This window comes from Mugil cephalus, chromosome 21 (genome assembly GCF_022458985.1).
Source record: "Mugil cephalus isolate CIBA_MC_2020 chromosome 21, CIBA_Mcephalus_1.1, whole genome shotgun sequence".
NCBI classification, from domain to species: Eukaryota; Metazoa; Chordata; class Actinopteri; order Mugiliformes; family Mugilidae; genus Mugil; species Mugil cephalus.
Window position 1 is genome coordinate 4,440,937 of NC_061790.1, and position 20,470 is coordinate 4,461,406.

Below are 20,470 nucleotides of genomic sequence, written 5' to 3' on the forward strand. Positions count from 1 at the left end.
ACAAAAGGTCGACATATCATTGTTAGCCTCTCCAGGAGGCTGCTAGTTTGGAAATGTTGTATTTCATTTTTATTGCGAAGAACTCGTTGAGGATATGTGGACTCGGGGGACCTTATATAAACTGTGAGAGACGGACGACATGCATGGTAAATGCCAAGTGCTATTTTTAAAGAAATGTTCAATAGTACAGCACACATTGATATAAACTTTTTGAAAATCAGTAGCCAAGTTAAACTGTTTCCTTCTGCTCCATCATGTTCACTTTCACACTGAACCAGAGACTTTTAGGCGTAGCTGTTTGTGTCAGTATCACATTACTAATTGGCCATCTTTTAAACTTTGTCATTGACGAGATTTTCTTAAACTTGAAGCAAACTTTTGAAATGTGACATTTTAACCAGCGGATTTGGATCAAATAATGGTCTCAGTTGCGCATGGCTGTAATGATCAGATTAGTAGCTAACATTGAGGTTGTAAGTCTGAAAAAACAAAGAAGAAGAAAATGCTGCTTATACGTTAGCCATCATGTCAGCTTGTGTTGTAATACACACACCAAAAACTACACCGACTGTTTGTTTTCAACCACTTTTCATTATGCAACAATTTATCTCTTCTTCTTCTCTCCTACTTTCTTTTCTCCCACTTTAGTGCCCGCTAGCAAGCGGTGAGAATTATTTCACACAGATCATTTATTAATTCATATTTCCGCTCATTAGCCGATCTGAATTTAGTCCAGACCTTCGGGGACGAAAATGTTCCACCACCAAGTTCATCCTAATTCGGGGATTTACAACAGAGAGACTGAGCTTATGTAACACTAACAAGATTTTAAAGAGAACTTATCTCATGTGAGATCCTCTCTCTGAAAGAGATATATTAGATATTGGATATTTGTTAAAAGAAATGGTACTCCCATATACTTTATTAAATCTCTAAATCTAGTCTAAATTTTATTGTAAAAGAAAAATAGTAGTTGGCTAAGTTTTCTTATTACGAAACCGTAGCATAATATAAGATCAAATATTTCCCTGAGTCGGCAATAAAGATAGCGAGCTCCTAATCTTCTAATATACTTTCCCAAATCTTTCATAAAACATTTCATAAAAACTTATCACCCTGTTTTTTTGGAAAATCCAGATCACAGCCCAGATCCAAGCCTCTTTTCTCAGAGGATTTACAGCAGATCTGTAATGACACAAAGAAGAAAAGATTACACTTCCACAATCCGATATAGCAATATAAATTACACTGGAATTGAAATGCAATGTTATACAATGGAAAAAAAAAAAAAAAAACCCAACAAGAACAACAACAACAACAAAAAAACACAGCGTTATCCCTGGAATGACCGCTGGCGGTCTAATGCTAAGGTTCTGCCTGATTGTGATGTGCTCTACGGGGGAGCAGCAGTGCAGAGATCTCAGAGCAGGAGCTGTGGGAAGCGGGAAACTGCAGGGGGAAGAAAGGTGCTCGGTTCAAAGAAAAGTTTGTCTCAGAAGGAGCCATTACCTCAGATGGCACTCACCTGTACACATGCGCACTCATCCAAACATACGCTGGAGTTTTCTAAGGTGACACACGTGACGCTGTGGTAACCGCTAACCCTGCAGAGCATGGTTTATAGATGCATTACACCACTGTGTAATGATGCAATATGGACATAATCTCCATCATTTAGCCCGGCATCACTAGACAACTGAATGTACGTAAAGTAGTCAGGAACCTCTCAGCTCATTTTTAATTTCCAAGGGAAGTAGACCAAAATGCCTTTGGATACAACTGGATAAACCTGCAGCCAGTGAGCACAAAACTCTCTCTCTCAACAGCACAGTCAACATATCAAACCTATAATCACCTACTATAGACAAATGGTTTTGATTGGTCCTGTACTGACGAGGCAAACTCGAATTCTGTCCGAATGGGAAGGTGGCCAGATTTATTCTGCTGCAACAAATGATATGAGTTTTTATTTTCCCAAGTTAACTTACATCATAGTATTGTTCAAACTACCATTACCAGCATCTCTGCTCTTTTAGACAAAATCTGCAGTTCTTCAAAATTTCTAACTCACTTGCAAACTTTACCACCAAAACAAACAATTTTGGTCTTAATACCTAATTTCATGATTTCTGACAACTCTGTGATCATTAAGTTTTTATATAGAGGCCTTCACAGTTTGTAAACAGTGTGACGTTTTTTGAGGGGCGGGGCTTAGCTCGAGGCACATGATCTCAAACGCTCTCAGTAGCTTGTAAACGGTGGTTAGCACATTTCAATGGCGTGCAAGAAACTGCAAGAATTTACGAGGAAAACGTGTATTTTTACAGAATATACTGATACAATCGCTCCCAGAGACCGTGAGTATTATTTTACTGACTGATGGGACTACATTCATCTACCTGCCCCTACATTCACTCACTGCGTGGAGTCTGTCTTTATCACGTGAAGCTTCTCCAACAAATATATTACAAGAAGCAAGTGGAACAACTGTGGAGGGTAACGTAGTAAATGCAACTTCTGCATAGAAACCCCTGAAACACGCAGTTAACGTTGTGCTAGCTCGCGGTTAGCATTAGCATTAGCATGTATCAAGAATCCTCTAAATCAGGGGCGTCAAACTCATTTTAGTTCGGGGGCCACATTCAGCCCAATTTAGTCTCGAGGGGGCCTGGACCAGTAAGATAACAGAACAATGACCCAGAAGTAATAACAACTACAGATTTGTTCTATTTGTTTTAGTGCAAAGAAGAGCATGTAAATCAGGAGAGTGTTCACTTTTAAATAAACTAAAATAAAAAAAAGTAATTTCTTAAGAACACACATCGCTGTCTGCTATGTAGTCCTGGGTCTCAGTGGTGTGTTCTGTCCAGATCTCTCACTAAAATTAGTGGTAGAAGTTATTTTCATTGAAAAAATACCTTGTCCTCTATGTACTTTTGTCACTTTGCGGGCCAGATTACACCATCTGGAGGGCCACCCCTGGCCCGCGGGCCGTATGTTTGACATCTGTGCTCTAAATAATAAGCTTTACGTTATTTCTGTCACACCTTAGTCAGTTATTGAGGCTGAAAATGGTGATGTATTAGATATTAATCTTACTTGATATCAAATGTGAGCTGCAAACAGAGAGTTGTAGATGATTGTCTCACTCCAATCTTTTCTTTTAATCTTTTGAAGTCGCCTACGACTGGCAGTGGTTGATATGTGATAAAAGTTAAAGTTAGTGTTTTTGCTTTTTCGGTTTTGGCACCAAAAATACAGTGGACAGTGACAGTGTTCCCTCTGTTTGGCCTCCAGGTAACACCGTGACGTCACAGTGACGTAGGTGAAGGGGTCTATAATTCACCCATTTAAGTTCTATTCAGACCTTAAAGTCATGCATAATTAATGGCGTGGTGTTTGAGTGACAGTTGGGTGTTGTCACAGGTTTCCGTTTCCTCAGCTCACGCTCCAAATGTTTAAGCACTTTTGAATACGCTTGGAGAAAGTCAAGCGGTGATGGTTCTTCCATCTTTAAATACGGTCAGTGGTTTCACAATTATCCCTCTGATCCACCATATCAGATCAATTAAACAAACAGAATGACTAATTACCATAGCTCAGCCCCACCAGACATGCAATGAGATGAACCATTAACAGGCGCTTGGCGCTCTTTGTATTATGGTGTTTGCTTTAGTTTGGACAAAACTGCGCTTGGGAGAGTTTTATCTGTTCTCTGAGAAATGTCTGTATCTATTCACCGTGGAGGTGATAATGTAGAGGGTTGGAAATCGGATTTATGATCTAATTATCTGTGTGCGCTGTATATTTCGATCGGCTGAGTGACTAATGTTGTTTCCAAGGTAGCCCTTCTTTGGCAGACCTCGCTGCACTATAAATACTGTGTGTTTTGTACGTTTCTGTTACGGGTCTTAATTAAAATCGCCTTGTATAAGCAACACGACGCATGTGCCAACATACTTCCTGCCTATAACACTCTCTTGCCTCAGGTTCTCGTTATGAAAGGAGATGCTTTCCACTTCAAGAGATCACAATAGAGTTATTTTTAGTGAGATATGAAAAGTTTTGGAATATAAATACAGTACACAGCCTCACTGACGTGTAGATAAAAAGACCTTTTTCAGGCATAACGTGTGACCTAAAATGCAGATTACATGTCTTCTGATCCAAACTTTTTCCCTAGTTCTCTATTTTTGTAGTCATTTGACTAATTTTGATATGAATGGAATCAAAATAAATGCTAATAATAACGTTATATGTGATTTATTGGCATATTTCATTCCGCTTATCCAGAAGGTCAGAGGTTAGATTAGTTGGGTGTGAATCGTTGCTAACATCAATGAACTAGTCGATGGGAGATGTTCCTGCTATGAAAAACATCATATCACTATTAAACAGCATTTTTTTTTTGCATTTTATTGGATGGTTCTAAGCAAGTTCTTTCACATAATCTCCCATTGCTTCTTTTCATTTTGTTGGCACTTGACATTCAGGTTTTTTTTTTTCTGTCGGTATGCAAGTGCCACTCCAAGCACAGGAATATGTTGCAATCAGTTGATTGTGAAGGGTGATATTCAGATTTAGTGGAGGCGTTGTACAAGAAGCTGAAGCAGCCGGCGGTCTCTTAAGACGTACTTCCGGAAAATCCAAATTAATGAACTCATGGCATGTGGTTCTCCCAATACAGTCTAGCATGCTGCCCATTAGTACACGAAACAAAGAAAAAAATATTATTTTGCCTGTGTGTTTGGTCTCTTAGGCTCCTAATATACATCATAACATTATGCCCACCTTCCTAATATTGTGTAGGTCTCTTGTGCCACTTGTGCCTCCAGAACAGTTGTGACTCATCAGAGAATGGACATGGTCATGGACACGGACATGGACATGGACCTTCTGAGGGTGTCCTATGGTGTCTGACAACAAAATGTTGTTAATGGGGGTCATTGGGTCGTATGTTGTTGATCAGGATTGTTCTAGTGTATCGAACAGATACTTGATCAGTTTGGGATCTTTGGAAACCCTGAATCCCGCATCCAGAAGTTTCCCAGCAGAACAATGAATTGTCACAAGGTTGCAAAGTTATTTACTTATGTTATTTTGTAATGTAATGTTATTTTACTACTTTAAAAATTAAATCAGATGATAAAGATTAATCACAAAGAGTGACTGAAATCCATCCGTCAAAGCTCAGATGCGTAGAAGTACAAACGCTGTGGTCAAACCACGAGTAAGGATGTTCAATCCCAGGATAGTTGACTTGATTGCCAGTCATCCGTCTACTTGTTGTCAAGCTAGCCTTCAGCCAGGCCGCCATCGATCTGGCAGCGTGTTAAACTGTCACCGCGAGGATGGTACGGTTCAGAGTAAGTCATTTTCTTTCCTTTCCTCTCAGGACTTGGTACCCAGGTATCGGCGCACAAAAATTCCCACACCTCAGGGCCATGGCTGACATTTTCTCTCTCAGCAGGATGTATACCTGCTTCATTATAGGCACAGTAACGGCCTTGTCAGTCTTCTCTCCCACAGATTTCGCTTTGTGCCAAGACAGGCTAATTGCAGCTGTTTCAGGGACATGAATTCAAAAAGGGGGCTATTTTACAATAAAGTGTACTTTTGTTGCACCCCCACCCTCACCCCACCCCGCATGTGTTTGGGTGTGCATGCCCAGTGGTGGGTGCAGCTGTGAGCTATTGTGGCCTCGTCCCATGTGGTCGATGGTACCTTACGTAGCCCAGTTTCATTCTCTTGTGTAACTTGGCGATCTCTCGTTAGTCACTGTGTTGGACTTAAATAAATGTTCAATCTTGATAATTGGTTGAACCTGACCAACAATCACTGAAATGCCCTGGACATGTACAGTAGCATCAAGCTGAGATAACACCCATGTTGTCATACGCTGGTTATTGTAGACTCCAGACGAAAAGGTGTTGGAAAGAGCGGTTTTTCAGCTTTTATGCAATATATAGTATACAGTGTAATATTATTATTGTTATTATTACTATTATTATTATGATGAATTTTATATATGCACCTGAAATTGTGGGGTGTATTTGCCCTATTATATAATGAGACAGAAGCTTAATTAACACACATTTTCAAATATGTTTTACCTCATTATAATTCAATATTTGTTTGAACACCAGCATCATAACAATGGCATTAATCACTTATGCAGTGTTTAAACACTGTTATTTTTTTATTTGGTTATAAAGGGAGCTTGTGGCGTTACCAGGGGTACAGATCAGTGAATGAACCTGTTGCATGTGAGGCCTTTAAAAGAGCTACTGGAGCTCAACTTGGTGCTGGAGTACAATTGTTTAACTTAACACCTTAAGCATTTATTTTTTGCAGTGTGCAACGATCTGAAAGATGTCGCCATTGTACTTAAATTTTTTTTTGCCAATGAGAGCACATGAAGTGGCAGTCTTGAACATTTCAAGGTTGACTGACTTTACAACACCTACCGTTACTTGTCATAACTGCTTGCTAGTTCTGGTGGCATCTAAATAAGCCATTTCCGTTTTAATACTAAAATGCAACCACTGCCTCTTTGTATAATTCTGTGAGGCACCGTGATCTGTTTTTAGACGTAGCGAAAGGCCTCACTGAGAAGCCTCGCTGAGAAGCTGGAGGTGTGCAGCCCTTCATGTAACAGCTCACTGTGGCTGCTCCTTCTCGCGCCATTACTCCCTGAATAGATTCAAACGTGTTTTTCAAAAGATGTTGTCTTGTCTTGTAGATGCATTTCTGGTAAATGATGAGCTTTCAAGCTCGTTAATGCGATGCGGCTTTAATAGAAAATGTTTGGTTTGGATCAGCTGTCCGCTACTGGCAGATTTAGCTTCCTGCATTTACATCCAGATGTGGGTTTACTGAGATTATGTCACCGCAGACAGAAGAGTTTGTACAAATGAAGCTGTATAACAATGCTTTCATTATTAAACCATACGCTGCTATTACGTCTTTTCATCTACTCTAAAAACCTGGGCAATATATGTTTACATGATTACATTTTTACCACTGCTTCAATAAAAAAAAAAAAGAATTAATATTTTTGTATATTTTCAATATTTTTGTAGTATTAGTATTATTACTTTAACTTTTTTTTTTTAGCTGTAAATCTTTCTAAACAGTACCTTCTCAGCACTATTTTGTATATATTTGTGTTTTTTGCAATGAAAAGGAGAAGCTCTCCAATCTCGTTGTACACTGTATAATTACAATAAATGGCATTCTATTCTATTCTATTCTATTCTATTCTATTCTATTCTATTCCAAACTTATTACTGAGGGACCGAGGCCGTGTCATTTCTAGTGAGCACACATGGGGGGGCTCACTAAACCACAATCAACAGCATACGGTTTCTCTCGTCTCCCCATGACCAACCCGGTGTCTGGTCCGTGCTAAGAGTGTGGTAATAACACTCCAATCTGTTCACACTGGGCTCCACTCAAATCCAAAACAAACACGTGCACACGCAAGCAATCCACAAACTGTACACACATGCATACGCTTGCATGGATTTGGGAGGTTTTCTGATCCTGTAGTGTCACAGCAGGGGTGCTACGATGGTCAGTAAAATATTTACATACGTTCGTGTTGTGTGACTTCACACATGTTCCATGAAAGGCTGCATGCTGCTGTTTAGTGTCTTATTGTAGTGATGAAAGATAGAAGAAGAAAAAGTGCTGCCATGGCAACTATTAAGAACAATACAACCTGCTTTTGGGCTTATTTTAACTCATGGACTGTGTTACTTTTGTGGCATTGCGTTATTTTTTAACAAATTTTAGCAGTGGATGCATTTTAGTGCATCCACAGCACCGTAGCTGGTAAATCCAGATAGATAGATATTGTAGCAAAGGTTAACTAAAAGATGTGGTGTCCAGCTTTATTTATTTATTTTTTTTGATGGTCTGATTCAGAGCTTCAAACCAAAGCAGTGAGGAAATTCTACAAAAATAGATTTGATGACTCCAAAGCTTGCAGCTGCGTGGTAAAATCTCCAAAGGTGAGTCATCCCAAGAGCAGTGCAATGAAAGCGCACATGTAGATCCTTTTGAATTTCAAAATAAAGCTTAAGCGTTTCAGAAATTCAACTTTTAACATATGGGGAGGGTCTGTGTATGTTTTGGTCATTGGATTTTCTGTTCAGAAAAAGAAATAAAAAATAGTGATTATGTGGTTTTCATTTTAAAATTCAAAAATTCAAGGTATTTATCAGGGTCGAGAATGGATGAACAAAATGTTAAAAACTATTTTCATTTTCTGTTTCTTAAAAATAAAAAATCTAATCGTTAGACAGGAACAAAAAAGCGCCCATTTTTTTTGTATGTTGCAACTGTAAGTTGCTGTTTTCAAAGTAAGAGCACATGTGAGGACAGTTCTTTGTTTCTGCCTAAATATATGACTTCTATCTGTGTTTTCCATGGCCCAAGATAAAATGTATCTGTAACCTTACTCTGACGTTATTTTTGAGCTGGCAAAACAAATTCTCGTCGTCTGCAGAAATCTCTGCAGGTATATGTTAGCTAGTAGCTAACTATTCCCTGATTATATGTACTTATTTTTAGTTTTTACCTGGAATAGTTTCTGCAGCCATGTTCCCTGAACCACACTCTTTTATTGTTCTTAGAAAAAGCCAACTTCCGGTCGTGCAACATGAAAAAAACTGTCCCCTTTTTTTGTGTGTGTGTGTCTGTCTCTTAACGACTTAGTGTCTTTTAAGGTTTTGTTTGTCCCTTCTCGACCCTGATAAAGAAAAATGCCTCGAAATCAAATCTAATTTTCTAATTCTTTTAATATCCTGGAAAATCCAATGACCCAAACATATGCGGACTGTGGAGCAGTTTTCAGATCAGTTCTCAAACCAGAAAACAATAAAAGCGACTGCGCTTGTGAAGAAGGAAACCTGTGAAATAAAACACCATTGTAGAGAGCGCTCTGCTCCCTATAAACATGTTGTGATGACCTGTTTGCGACTGGTGGAGCGGGAGTAGATTGTTCGTGACAGCGGAAGCCATTAAAGTCATTTGAGCGGCCGTCTCCTCGCACCATCAAAGTCTTGTTAGAATCATATTATTATATTGATTCTGAAGTGCAGCCAGAAGCCGTCTGTGCCACTGCTTATGGCAGAGAGCCAGAGAGGAAGAGGGTGGCGGCGGTCCGATGGCCACAGACTCAGATCTGTGCTGGCATGTGAACAAGATGTGCTTTTGAGCTTCACTTTCTTTGATGTTGTTTAATCTTTATGTGTCTAGATGTGTTTGTTCTCTATCAGATTGTTTCACCAACTACCTCTAGATTCATGCTTAGTGGATGCATTTAGCCAAGAAACTAAACAAAATTAGAATCTAAAATACATTTGAACAGTTTCTGATTTTGCAATTTTTCCAAAAAAAACTCAAGCCAATACTCAGTTCTGTCAAATTAGTGTCATTTTTCAGTATTTTTACAGTGCGCTCACATTTTTTTTTAAGACTTTCTTTTTTAAAAAGTCAATTTTTAAACTATGTCCAGCCTATGTAATGCACTGTAAACTGAGCAGAGTCTCTTGTGGAAGTAGCCATAGAAGCTTTGACCCGGCGTGGGTGCCTGCTAAAACTATACTCCACATCATAAACGTACTCACGAAGCTAAAAGGGTCAGAAAACTGCTCAGGGTGCGAGGACATATTGTACTGTACATGCAGTGTAATGCGCTGTATGAGAGGAACGGTACATTATAAAAGTGTTTTTCTTGAAAGTGGTGGTCTCTGCAAGTGTGACTGTATTTATTTCCGTGCTGGGTTTTTTTTGTTTGTTTATTTATTTCTGCACCCCATTACTGAGCGATCGCTTTGATGGCTGGAGTCTGAAAAACATATGCATTCTCTGCCCGTGTTCTCGCCCAGGATTTGATTCAGAGTTTATATATAGCCGCCTGTTTGTTCGGTGGATTGTGATAGCCGTCTCCAGAGCGACCAACTTCTCCCTTCCCACTCCCTGAAACGAACTCTAAAGCATCTGCGCAGAGAGGGGGTGTCAACCTCGCGGGCGAAGCAAACTGTAATCTGATTACCTCGGCGCACGCTGGGCATCGTGTTTCGTTGAACATCTGTGATGGGAGACGCTGCAGAGGCCTGAGCCGCCCTGTTGGACCTGCTCACATGAGACGAGCGCATTTTATTTTTTTTTCTTGTCACCATAGCGAAATATAATCATGAGCAGAAATCTAATTTGTGTTTTGAACTTTTCAGCCTTGTGCAATTAAATTACTTTACACTGTCATATACACCGATCATACCGTAATGATCGTAACATTATGACCACCTTGATCAGTTTGGGATTTGATGAATTTGGATGCAAGGTCGACACCTTGTGCTGTTCTTCATGTCTTTTGAGTTGTTCCTAAAGCGTTTTAGCGTGTGCGTCTGAGTCAGGCTGCATCCTGCTGGAGTGTCCTCGCTATGAGGTGGAGGTGCCTGGTCTGGTCCATGTGGGTGCTTCTTAGACTTAGAGAGACTTTAATGATCCACGAGGGAAATTACTTGGTCACAGTAGCTTAGCTGCACATAAAAGAAACACTCTTAAAAGCCACAATTAAACCGAAAGATAAAATAAGATTAGATTAAAGTAAAATAAAAAATGAGTATTATCTAGAAAATAAAACCAATGTTATTTGTCCTGTCAGTGGTCATAATGGTATATCTGATTTTCTTTCCAGCAGCTCTAAAACCTTAAAGCATCTAGACAAGAGCATTTATGAACATTTGCAATTAATAATCTGGTTGCACCTAATGCTCTAAATTTCATACTAAATTTGAATAATATCACATGCAGCATATCTGGAAGGTCCGTTTTTAGCTTTTCTAATGAGATATGCAGAAGGAACAGTAATGAGATTTGAATTACCTGAGGACTGCAGACAGAAGCTAGGTTTTAACCTGTGTTTCTTTTAGTAAGACGTGAGGGATAGGTAAGATTTTTAAATACCTGACATGTTTCGACTGTCCTTTTTTCAGAGGTGTCATCTAGTAGGAGTGAGGTGTATTGTTTAAAAAGGTGTTCCTCCTATACCACGAGGTTTTGGAGTTTGTTTCTTTTAGCAAGACAAGAGGGACAGGTCTGATGGTCTCTGGAAGAGAGAGTCCCATGCTTCATTCATGGTCTGGTCCACCTGTTTCCTGATCTCGATTGCGTTTGTGATCCAACGCTTGAATTTGTTGTTTTCTGATTTGATGACTCTTGCTCCAGCCAAGTCCGTAATGTAACAATCATATTATGGGGTGCTGGATCACGGAGGTCATCGAGATCAGGAAACGGGCGGATCAGACCATGAATCTGGATGAGGGAGCAGTCATGTTGAAACATGTCAGGTATTTAAAAATCTTACCTATCACTCTTGTTTTACTAAAAGAATCAAACACCATTACTGAAAGTTGAAGGAAGACAAAATTAATGTTTTTGAGCTAGAATCTAAGTTTGTTGGGGTGTGAGAGTAACTCTATAATGTGATGTAGCAATGCTTTACACAGCCTTTTAAAATGAATTCTATATCTTACAGGTGTCCATTAGAGTACCTTGTCTCTTGAAATTTGTTAAAAGTCTTAGCGTTATCTTAAAGTTGTGGTCCTCATAAGGAAATCAGCTGAACCTACATCTTCTGCACTGCAGACGAGTCACCACAGTTTCATCGTGGGTGTCTTTTGGAGTTGGGAATAGTCAAGAGTCATTCAAAGCAAAACATCCACTCACAAAATGCTGAGATTGCAGGTTCATCCCTGTCTCCGATGGTTGGCATTCACTGTTTTTTGTCCTTTGTCTTCCCCTGCAGATTGAAGACATCATCACTCGCATCCAGGACGAGACGGACGGCGTGCCCATCAGAACCGTCAAAAGTTTCATGACCAAAATCCCCAGTGTCGTTACAGGTAAGAAATGTCAAAGACAGGTGGTGACAGAAGCCTGCGCTGTGCGAACGTTAAGAGTAAAAGTGCACCGGTGACGGACGGTGGCTGCCTGGCGAGCAGAGATGAGTGAGAGATGAAAGGGGAGTGTGGGAATCGCCGAGATCCAGAGATCCTTGTGTTCCTGGAAAGCTCAAAAGATGACATTTCAGTCACTTGTTCCCGGGGTAATTTGTTTACGGTAAGTATTTCCATTTGACATTTGGGAAGTAAAGCCTCATTCACTTTCTAGTAAATAGACGGATGAAAAGAATAATATAAAAGCAATCCCTAATACAACGGCAAATGGTCCTTTTCACACTCGTGAGATAAAATGTGAATACTAAGGGTGGGGGCGCATGCTAAGTGGCTATCTGCTGCCAAACGAGGGAACAAAATGGCGTTCCACCCGACAGCCCACTGATGAAATGATTTGAAAGTCCCTTCCTCGTCTGTGGAGCTCGTCCCATGTGTGATGCATCATAAAACATCTTTCTGCTGGAGACGTTCGTGTTAAGAGTTTATTGCAGGATGGCCATACCATGTTATTGATTTTAAACTATTCACAATGTGCTTTGTGCTTATTTTTAACTGCAAATTACACAGATCAGCCGTAACATTATGACCACCTTCCTAACATTGTGTAGGTCTCCCTTCGGCCTCCAAAACAGTTGTGACTCATCAGAAAATGGACATGGGCCTTGAGAAATTGGGAAACAGAGGAAGATAATTTTAAACCTTTTGTACGACATAAGACAGAAAACATCAAGGCCCTTGAATGCCACTCATCTATGTGGCTTCTTCACTTCACTGTGTGGGACCTCAAACAAGTCTGGTTTCCTTTGCTTGGCCTTGTTTTTAGATATTTATATGAAAAAGGAAAAAAGAAAATAGTTTGAGCATTACACCAATCAGGTGTAACATCATGACCACCTTTCTAATATCGTGTAGGTCTCCCTTAGACTTAGACAGACTTTAATTATACACAAGGGAAATTAATTGGTCATAGTAGCTTAATCGTTACAGAAAGATGAGCTGTTAAACAGCTGAATAGAGTTTGGTATTAAAGACGTTCTGTAGCGTTCACTGTGCGAGCGGAGCTGGATCAGTGTGCTGGAGAATGAGCTCCTTTGCCCCTCTAGTGTTTTGGTGTCCTCCAGTGTCCTTCTGTTCCTCACTGAGACAAACAACTCCAACTCCCTACCAATCACAGTTTGGAATTTAGTGAATTTGGAGGCCAGGTCAACACATCAAGGAGCCATCAAGGAGTGTCATTGTGTTGAAGGTGGAAATTAGACCAGCTATGCACAAATCACGTGACAATTTCTCACATTTAGGTTATCATTCGGCACACAGAACAAAAGCTCAGAACAAAACATACACAGTGATTTTCTTCTAACTGGGCTCCAACCGTAGACAAAGGGAGGAGCGCTGCCTTTCACGAATCAGTAGATTTCCAACGTGTAACGAAAACTGGCCTTAGCTGATTTCCAACGTGTGAAATATCAGAGTGTGATGTATCCTAATCTGTGAGCAGGCTGCAGCAAAGCGGAAAACAACTCCTTATATGGTGAGACAGAAAGAGTTACATACTCCCTGTTTTTCACAGTGTCACACAACAGGCTCAAGGCCATACTTAACCCCTTAATACCCAGCTATTGCTATGGGACGGGGGTGTCTGCTCTGGTCTAGGTGAGTTGTACATGTCTGAGTAACAGCCACATGAATGGCAGGTCCAAACGTTTCCCAGCAGAACGTTGAATGTTTAGTGTTGTTCACCGTCAGTGGTTGTAATGTTATGCCTGATCAGTGCACATCTCCAAAAGCAACTAAAAATATTCAATTAATGTTCAGCAAATGTATTAGTTTTTTATGATATAAGAGAGAAAATAAAAATGAAATTAGTTGGTTGGTTTAAAAAAAAAAACACACAAACAGAACGAAAAATAAATAATTTTGCGGAAAAAAAACTTGCTTATCGTCCAATTTTTTGTCCGTGTACGAGATGCTAAACGGACTCGAGATGAGTCAAATATCCAGATCTCAGTGTGCGTCGTGGCTGCTCATGCTCCCGCTCTCTTCACTTCTCCAGTGGTTCCACCGGAGAATAGCTCGATAGCTGGAGGTGAAGTGGGAGGACAACATATGATTAAATGTTTGGAAAAGAAAGTGTGAGTGTGGATACGGAATGAGTAATGCCGTCCTCCCACTGTCAAGGTGCCCTTAAGCAAGGCAATCAACCCCCGACTGCTTCAGAAGAGCTGGGACTGTAGGTGTGAGTGTATTCAACTGTAATAATGTTAAAAACATATTCTGTCTAAGTCAACTTTTAAAATAATAATAATAATAAAAAATAATAATATCAACTGTTTGAACCTGACAGGTAGGGATAGATGCCTATTGGCTGTAATCGCTTTGAAGGGTGAATCACTTTAAAAGGCTCGAGCCACAGCGTGAGGCTTTGACACCACACAAACAAATGACAAAAAAATGAAAAAGCTATTAACATTCTTCTTTTTTTTTTTTACTCCCCTCAGTCGTTGCATTTATGGAAGATACATTACCCCAGTATGCCATAGGCGGAGCGTGTCAATAAACACAATTACTCCAGCAGCGGATAGATGCTCAGATGTTTGCAGCCAAGTGCCGAAGGCCAGAAACTAATGAATGATAGGGAACTTAACACCGACTCAGTCAGGGAAGCTGAGGGAAGCACAGATGAGATGATATTCTAACCCCACAGTAATAAAAAAAAAAAAAAAAGAAAGAATAAAAAAGGCTTTTTGGCATAAAAATCTGTTGCTGCTCCTGAGCTCCGGTGTTATGAGATGATTTAACATTTTTTGAGTTGGTTTATTATAAAATTTGTCTTTAAAAATATACTATCATAGACTCTCTCCTATTGCACATCATTTTCTGTTATGTATTTTCTTTTATCAGATGATTTTTTAAAATCCCAATTGAATTGTGCGGTGCATTGCACATTATAGTTGTATATTTTGACCAAGCAACAACCTCCAGGTTTGAGCGATGAAGACCGTGCAGAGGTGCAAAAAACTGCAGTTCATCGAGTGGCCACTTGAGGCTCCAAAAACAGGCAAATCCCCATAGACCCCTGTGTTAAAATTCAAAACTTTACAGCATTATTAAACATGTTCACAGTCTGGTACAAAAAATACGGAGAATTTTTTTCCTAACTCATGCGTTTATTCTTTTGAAGGTTTAAAATTTTTTTAATTAATTAATTAAGGGCATTGAACAGTTGGGTGGGCGGGTCTGACACAGCCCCCCACGTCCGTCCATATTTGAGTGTGGCTGGAATAAAGCTCATCCAACATGGCTTCCTTTTTGAGGTTCATAATCCAATGGGTGACGTCATAATGGGTTCGACAATTTTTTTTAGCTTTTTCCTTAAACAACTCAAACGTTAGTCATATAATGAATGTATATTTAAAATGCAGACTGTAAGATTTAATTTGAAGGTATTCATACCTAAATTGGAGGAAAGACAAAGGACGTATGATCATTTTTTATCCAGAATCCCCCCTTTTTTGACTTTTTATTCATGAGTTGTTTCATGGACAGACAGTGGGATATTCCTTCCTCGTTACTTCATCATATTTCTTAATCAGATAAGTAGTTAAAATGTTTTGGAAACTTGGAAAATATGCTCAAATTAAAGCTGAGCGTCTGCATTTTAAGGCCATATTAGTAAGACGGCATTAACGTGAATATGTTTTTATGAACAAATATGTTCCCTTTCACAGTTTGCTTCTTGGATTCACCTATTTTTAAAACCTAACCTGTATTGCATAACATATTTTTATAACCACACACTGTAACAGTCAGTGTACGTCTCTCTCTCTTTCTGACCTTATTCAGGTACAGACATCGTTCAGTGGCTGATGAAGAATCTGGCCATCGAGGATCCAGGTACGTCGTGAAGAAAATACTGTAGACTGCACTAAATAAAGCCTCTGTTTCCCTTGACAACAGTCGTTTTGTATGAAAGCTTTATTCACTTAGACAGTTCAACATGAAATACAATGAGTCATCATTATCTTTATATTCAATCCGAAAGGCTTTGAATAAAGGCAACCTGTGTTGGGCCATGCGTTTATGGATGGGTTGTTTGGTTTCCCCAATATAAACGTCTGACTTTTCCGTCTAAGTGTGTTGCCGAAGTTTGAAATAAACTGGAATCCTCCTCAGTTTCTCCAATACTCTCTAGTGTTCTTCCTCCTGCTGTACTGTCCTCTTTGGGATACCTTCTTGAGCCTTTTACAAAGGCCCAGTTGGGGTATCCACATGTCTTGAGGTTTTGTTTGATGTCTTTTCCCTACTTTTTTCCTCTTTACATTCAATGCACTTGAAGGTCAGGCTATCAGGTAGCGGAGAGGTACGTAGGTTGTAGGTACTGCAGGACTTTCTCAAAGCAACACTGACTGTGCAGGGAAACAACAACTTCAACAAAAATAGTGTCTAGCTTTTCATTTGCATTTGTTGTTTAGTTGCCTGACCCTGAGGAGCGGTGGTTGTGGTGGTGGTGGTGGTGGGAGAGGAGTCTTTATCGCTGGTACAATAGCCTACAGCCTGCACAATGAATCAGTCACTGAGTCATCCATGAACACCCCAACCACCTCAGGGCTGAATCCTTCAGAAGAAACTCCATTTAGATTAAAATTACACACCAGACATCTAAAATACACTTTCCTTAAATCTTTTGGCGGCTGATCTGTTCGTGCGTTTTTGCCGGGATACCACTTTGATGAGTGCAGCATTTGATCTCATTGTCCTTATTTTGTTTCCACTCAGTCAATTACTTCCGTAGATATTACATTGCTGATAATCTGCAGAGTGGAATGAGGAATCCGCTGTGGTTTATTTGATTCCTTTTGCAGCTGAGGCCATGCACATTGGGAGTCTCATCGCAGCTCAGGGGTACTTCTTCCCTATCTCAGACCACGTCCTCTCCCTCAAAGACGATGGCACTTTCTACCGCTTTCAGGTGAGCAGGAACAAGTTGATACTCCATGTGCAATCTGATGAGTACCATTGACTTTAAATACAAAAAAATCAAGTGTTAATCTTTTTTTTTTCCCCAAGCTGGTGTCATTGACAGGTTTGTGTTGCACTGTCAATTGAGAATCCTGAAATATGTATTGGATAATTTAAATACACAATGAGGTCACTGCTAAGGCAACTGTGATGTATCCAGTTGCACATTTTGTGAGAGCAGATAGAAGAATCTTCCATCCTTTTAAAGAAAGATGGGACACAAATGCTTATAGTGCACGGATGTTTGCACGACCATCTGTTAATCAAAAGGAGAGCACTGTGAAAGACGCGCTAATCAACATTTTCTTTCTTCAAGTGGACATGAAGGGTCTTTTGGCCAAGAGGCAGATTATATATCGTATATCAGGCACTACAACGCACAAAGTCATGTTTACGCAAACTATAAAAATACCTACTTCAAGCCGTTCTTCAAAAGTGGCATCTCAAGTTCTGTGGCCATGAGCAGGTCCATGTTCGCCAACTCTTGCTCTTCTTTGTAATTTCCATTGACCTAAATAGCAATTATGCAAAGTTCGAGTCTGGATTAACTTTATTGTTTACTATTTTAGGGATTGTATCCAAATTTCTAGGTCCGTGTGACACAGTTTGGTTCTCAGTCAATTTGATTGCTAAGATCCCAGTCTGAGCCTTAATGTTGTTAAACTTGTTCAACATTTTACCTGGTATTAGGAGTGGGAAAAAAATAGCAATATGGGAATATATCGCGATACTTTTTCTTACAATACAATATTGATTTTTAATGTTTTAATATTGATTTTAAAGAAAAAGAAAAAGTCATGTTTTGGGATGATCATGAACGACTTGCACACACCCACCACCACTTTTTGGAAATGGATCCTTCGGATTAATTTAGTTTTTTTGATTCAGTTTGTCCAATTAATTATTATTGTCATCCGTTATACATGTATATACAATGTGTATTTTAAGCTGTACTTAAAATTTCTCAGTAAACTATGTAGAATATTGCAATATATCGCAGTATCATAGTATTGCAATTATATATCGTATTGTGACTCAAGTATCACGATACGTATCGTATCATGTAGCCCTTACGAATACCCACCCCTAATCAATATGCTAGCATTGTTTCTGATTATTATTTTTTGTACGTATGAGAAAAATTGTACTATTATCCATCTTGTTGCCACATGAACGACTCTCGTTTATTATATGACATAATAAGTCAACCGGAAAGGGGGTTGTATTAACCTTCCGAAAAGACACATATCGCCACCGAGTGTGGAGGAGGAGGTCATGTTTCAGGGAGTTATTTCATTTTCTCCACTGCATGTAAACTGGGACAAGGACCACATTCAGAAACTTGAGTTTCGAGCATAGCTCCATTAAGCTGTGCATGTAAACGCACTGACTGTCTAGTAAAAACAATGATTTCCAGTTTAGCAACTCTAGCTCAGCAGCAGTAAAATCCACAACATCAGGTCTTCCTTTAGTTCTTTCAGCTCTCGTCTAGATGACAGTAATCTCTGCAATTCACGTGAGTTTCCTTCTTCTTTCTACATTATTGTAATTTACCGAAAACCCAACAAGGTTACTCCGAAGGCACAAATACCCCATTACCCGTTAAACATTACTTGCTCAACTATGGAATTACAACACACCAAACTTGATCTTGATGACAAAAAGGCCCTGTCCACCATCCCCAGCTGCATGTTGGGATCCTGTGACCCTATTAAAAATGAATGGTGATCTGTTAAAATATTCATCGAGCAGGGAAGGGGAAGCTGGTCTGGGTTTGGGTTGAGTAGGCAGCTACCAGAAGCCTGACAGGGACTCGTTGTGTGGAGTGGTACGCTACAATTAGAGTCTCCACAAGGCAAGGACGAAAAAGGAAAGCAAAGCCTGCTGACAGGTTCAGCCTCCTTCACCGTTCACGGATAAGACGTCGGCATCAAAGTCACCGATTAATTACGCTGGACTGTTTTATCCTGAATTCTCTAATTAAAACGAGAAAAATGTGTTTTCAGATTCCTCAGCGGGGAATGGCAAAGAGGTCATGCGGTGAGATTAGAGAGGCGTCCGCGTAGCATCTTCTTCCTATAGAGAGTCAAGTTGGTAGGTTGAATCTCCACCGGGGCTTGTGGAGGAGTCTAATTAAACCAGACGGCGGTGCGTAGTTTGACCTTCGCTCTCCTCCTTCGGAGTCACGTGGAAGATGAGACGGGAGGAGGAGAGCTGGAAAGAAGCCTCGTGGAAATAATGACCGTTCGTTAGGATTTCATTTAGGCGGCAAAGTAAATGGTAGAGAAACACAGGAGGAAAATCAAAACAGTTGACATCATTAACATTATTCACTGGAACAACATCTACTTTTTTAAAAAAACAAAACTTTATTGTCCCTCCTTCCGATTGTATATTTTCCATGTATATTTTTATCACTTCTCTTTTACCATGACGATGCAGTATTTCCATGCCTCTGCAACACCCCAGGGTGCTTCTTAGTCTGCGAAAAACTTCACGAGTCAGCTATTCTCGCTCTGTTCAATCCTGATTATTAAAAAAAATACATATTTTGATTGCACACATGGCGCTGCACGGCAATCACATTCACTCCACTGTCTCACAGGTAAACAAACGTATAGTGAAGGTCATGTCCTCGCTCAACTTTTTCGTCCCCTCGGGGGTTCGGCAGATAATCGCCAGAGATTGCAGCATCTCTTTTGAAATTCACATTTTCACCTCGTCTCACCCCCCAACAGGCGCCGTACTTCTGGCCGTCCAACTGTTGGGAGCCCGAGAACACAGACTACGGTGAGAGACTGCAGCTTAAGCTTACTTGACATAAACATTTCATTCCTGTGTGTTTTAAAGAGCAATGTTCAGTCATACAAATCTGTTTTTAGACATTAATACATAGGTCTTCAACAGGGGGTCCGTGACCCACTAGTGGGTACTTTCAAAATTTCAAAATCTTTGGTTGATTAGACATTTTATATATATATATATTATTTTCCCACAGAAATTTAAATTTCTTTAAATGCACATTATCATGAATCCAACATATAATAAAGGGATAAATGGAGGCAGAACATGTTATCTTTCAGTCAGTACTTCATTCATTTAGAGATCAGTCATTCAGAGATAAGCCATCATAGTAACGTAGTAGAGGTAGGAGCTATCCATCAATACCATTGATTTAACAGCATGATGTCACGGAGCTCCAAAGTCACTTTATCTAATTTGGACAAAATTTCTGCCCCATTGGGAGAGTAAAACAGTCCTGGTGGCTTTTACCTTTCATAAAAATGTTATTGGTGCACTCAGTGTTTAGAGTGTAACCCACACTGATCAGCCACAACATTAAAACCACTGACAGGAGAAGTAAATAACTCTGAACATCTTGTGACAAGTTCTTCTAGAAAACTTTTGAAAGTGTGGATGTACCACCCACCTAAACTGGTCCAGGTGGCCCCACCCTATAGCGATGACACTTGTTGATGGCA

The 20,470-nt window shown here is 39.8% G+C and overlaps 1 protein-coding gene across 2 annotated transcripts in view; it reads left to right on the forward strand.

Annotated features, from left to right (window-relative positions):
- Positions 1–20,470, forward strand: part of rgs6 (regulator of G protein signaling 6) — a 99,061-nt gene that overhangs the window by 58,849 nt on the left and 19,742 nt on the right. The window contains exons 1-5 of one of the 2 annotated variants that reach the window (XM_047573383.1): positions 2,215–2,357; positions 11,819–11,915; positions 15,813–15,863; positions 16,832–16,938; positions 19,727–19,778. In XM_047573383.1, the coding sequence (XP_047429339.1) occupies positions 11,888–11,915; positions 15,813–15,863; positions 16,832–16,938; positions 19,727–19,778 (238 nt within the window). In that variant the 5' untranslated portion in view covers positions 2,215–2,357; positions 11,819–11,887. Of the gene's footprint in view, positions 1–2,214; positions 2,358–11,818; positions 11,916–15,812; positions 15,864–16,831; positions 16,939–19,726; positions 19,779–20,470 lie in introns of those variants that run through there. The other variant, XM_047573382.1, reaches the window with a different exon arrangement.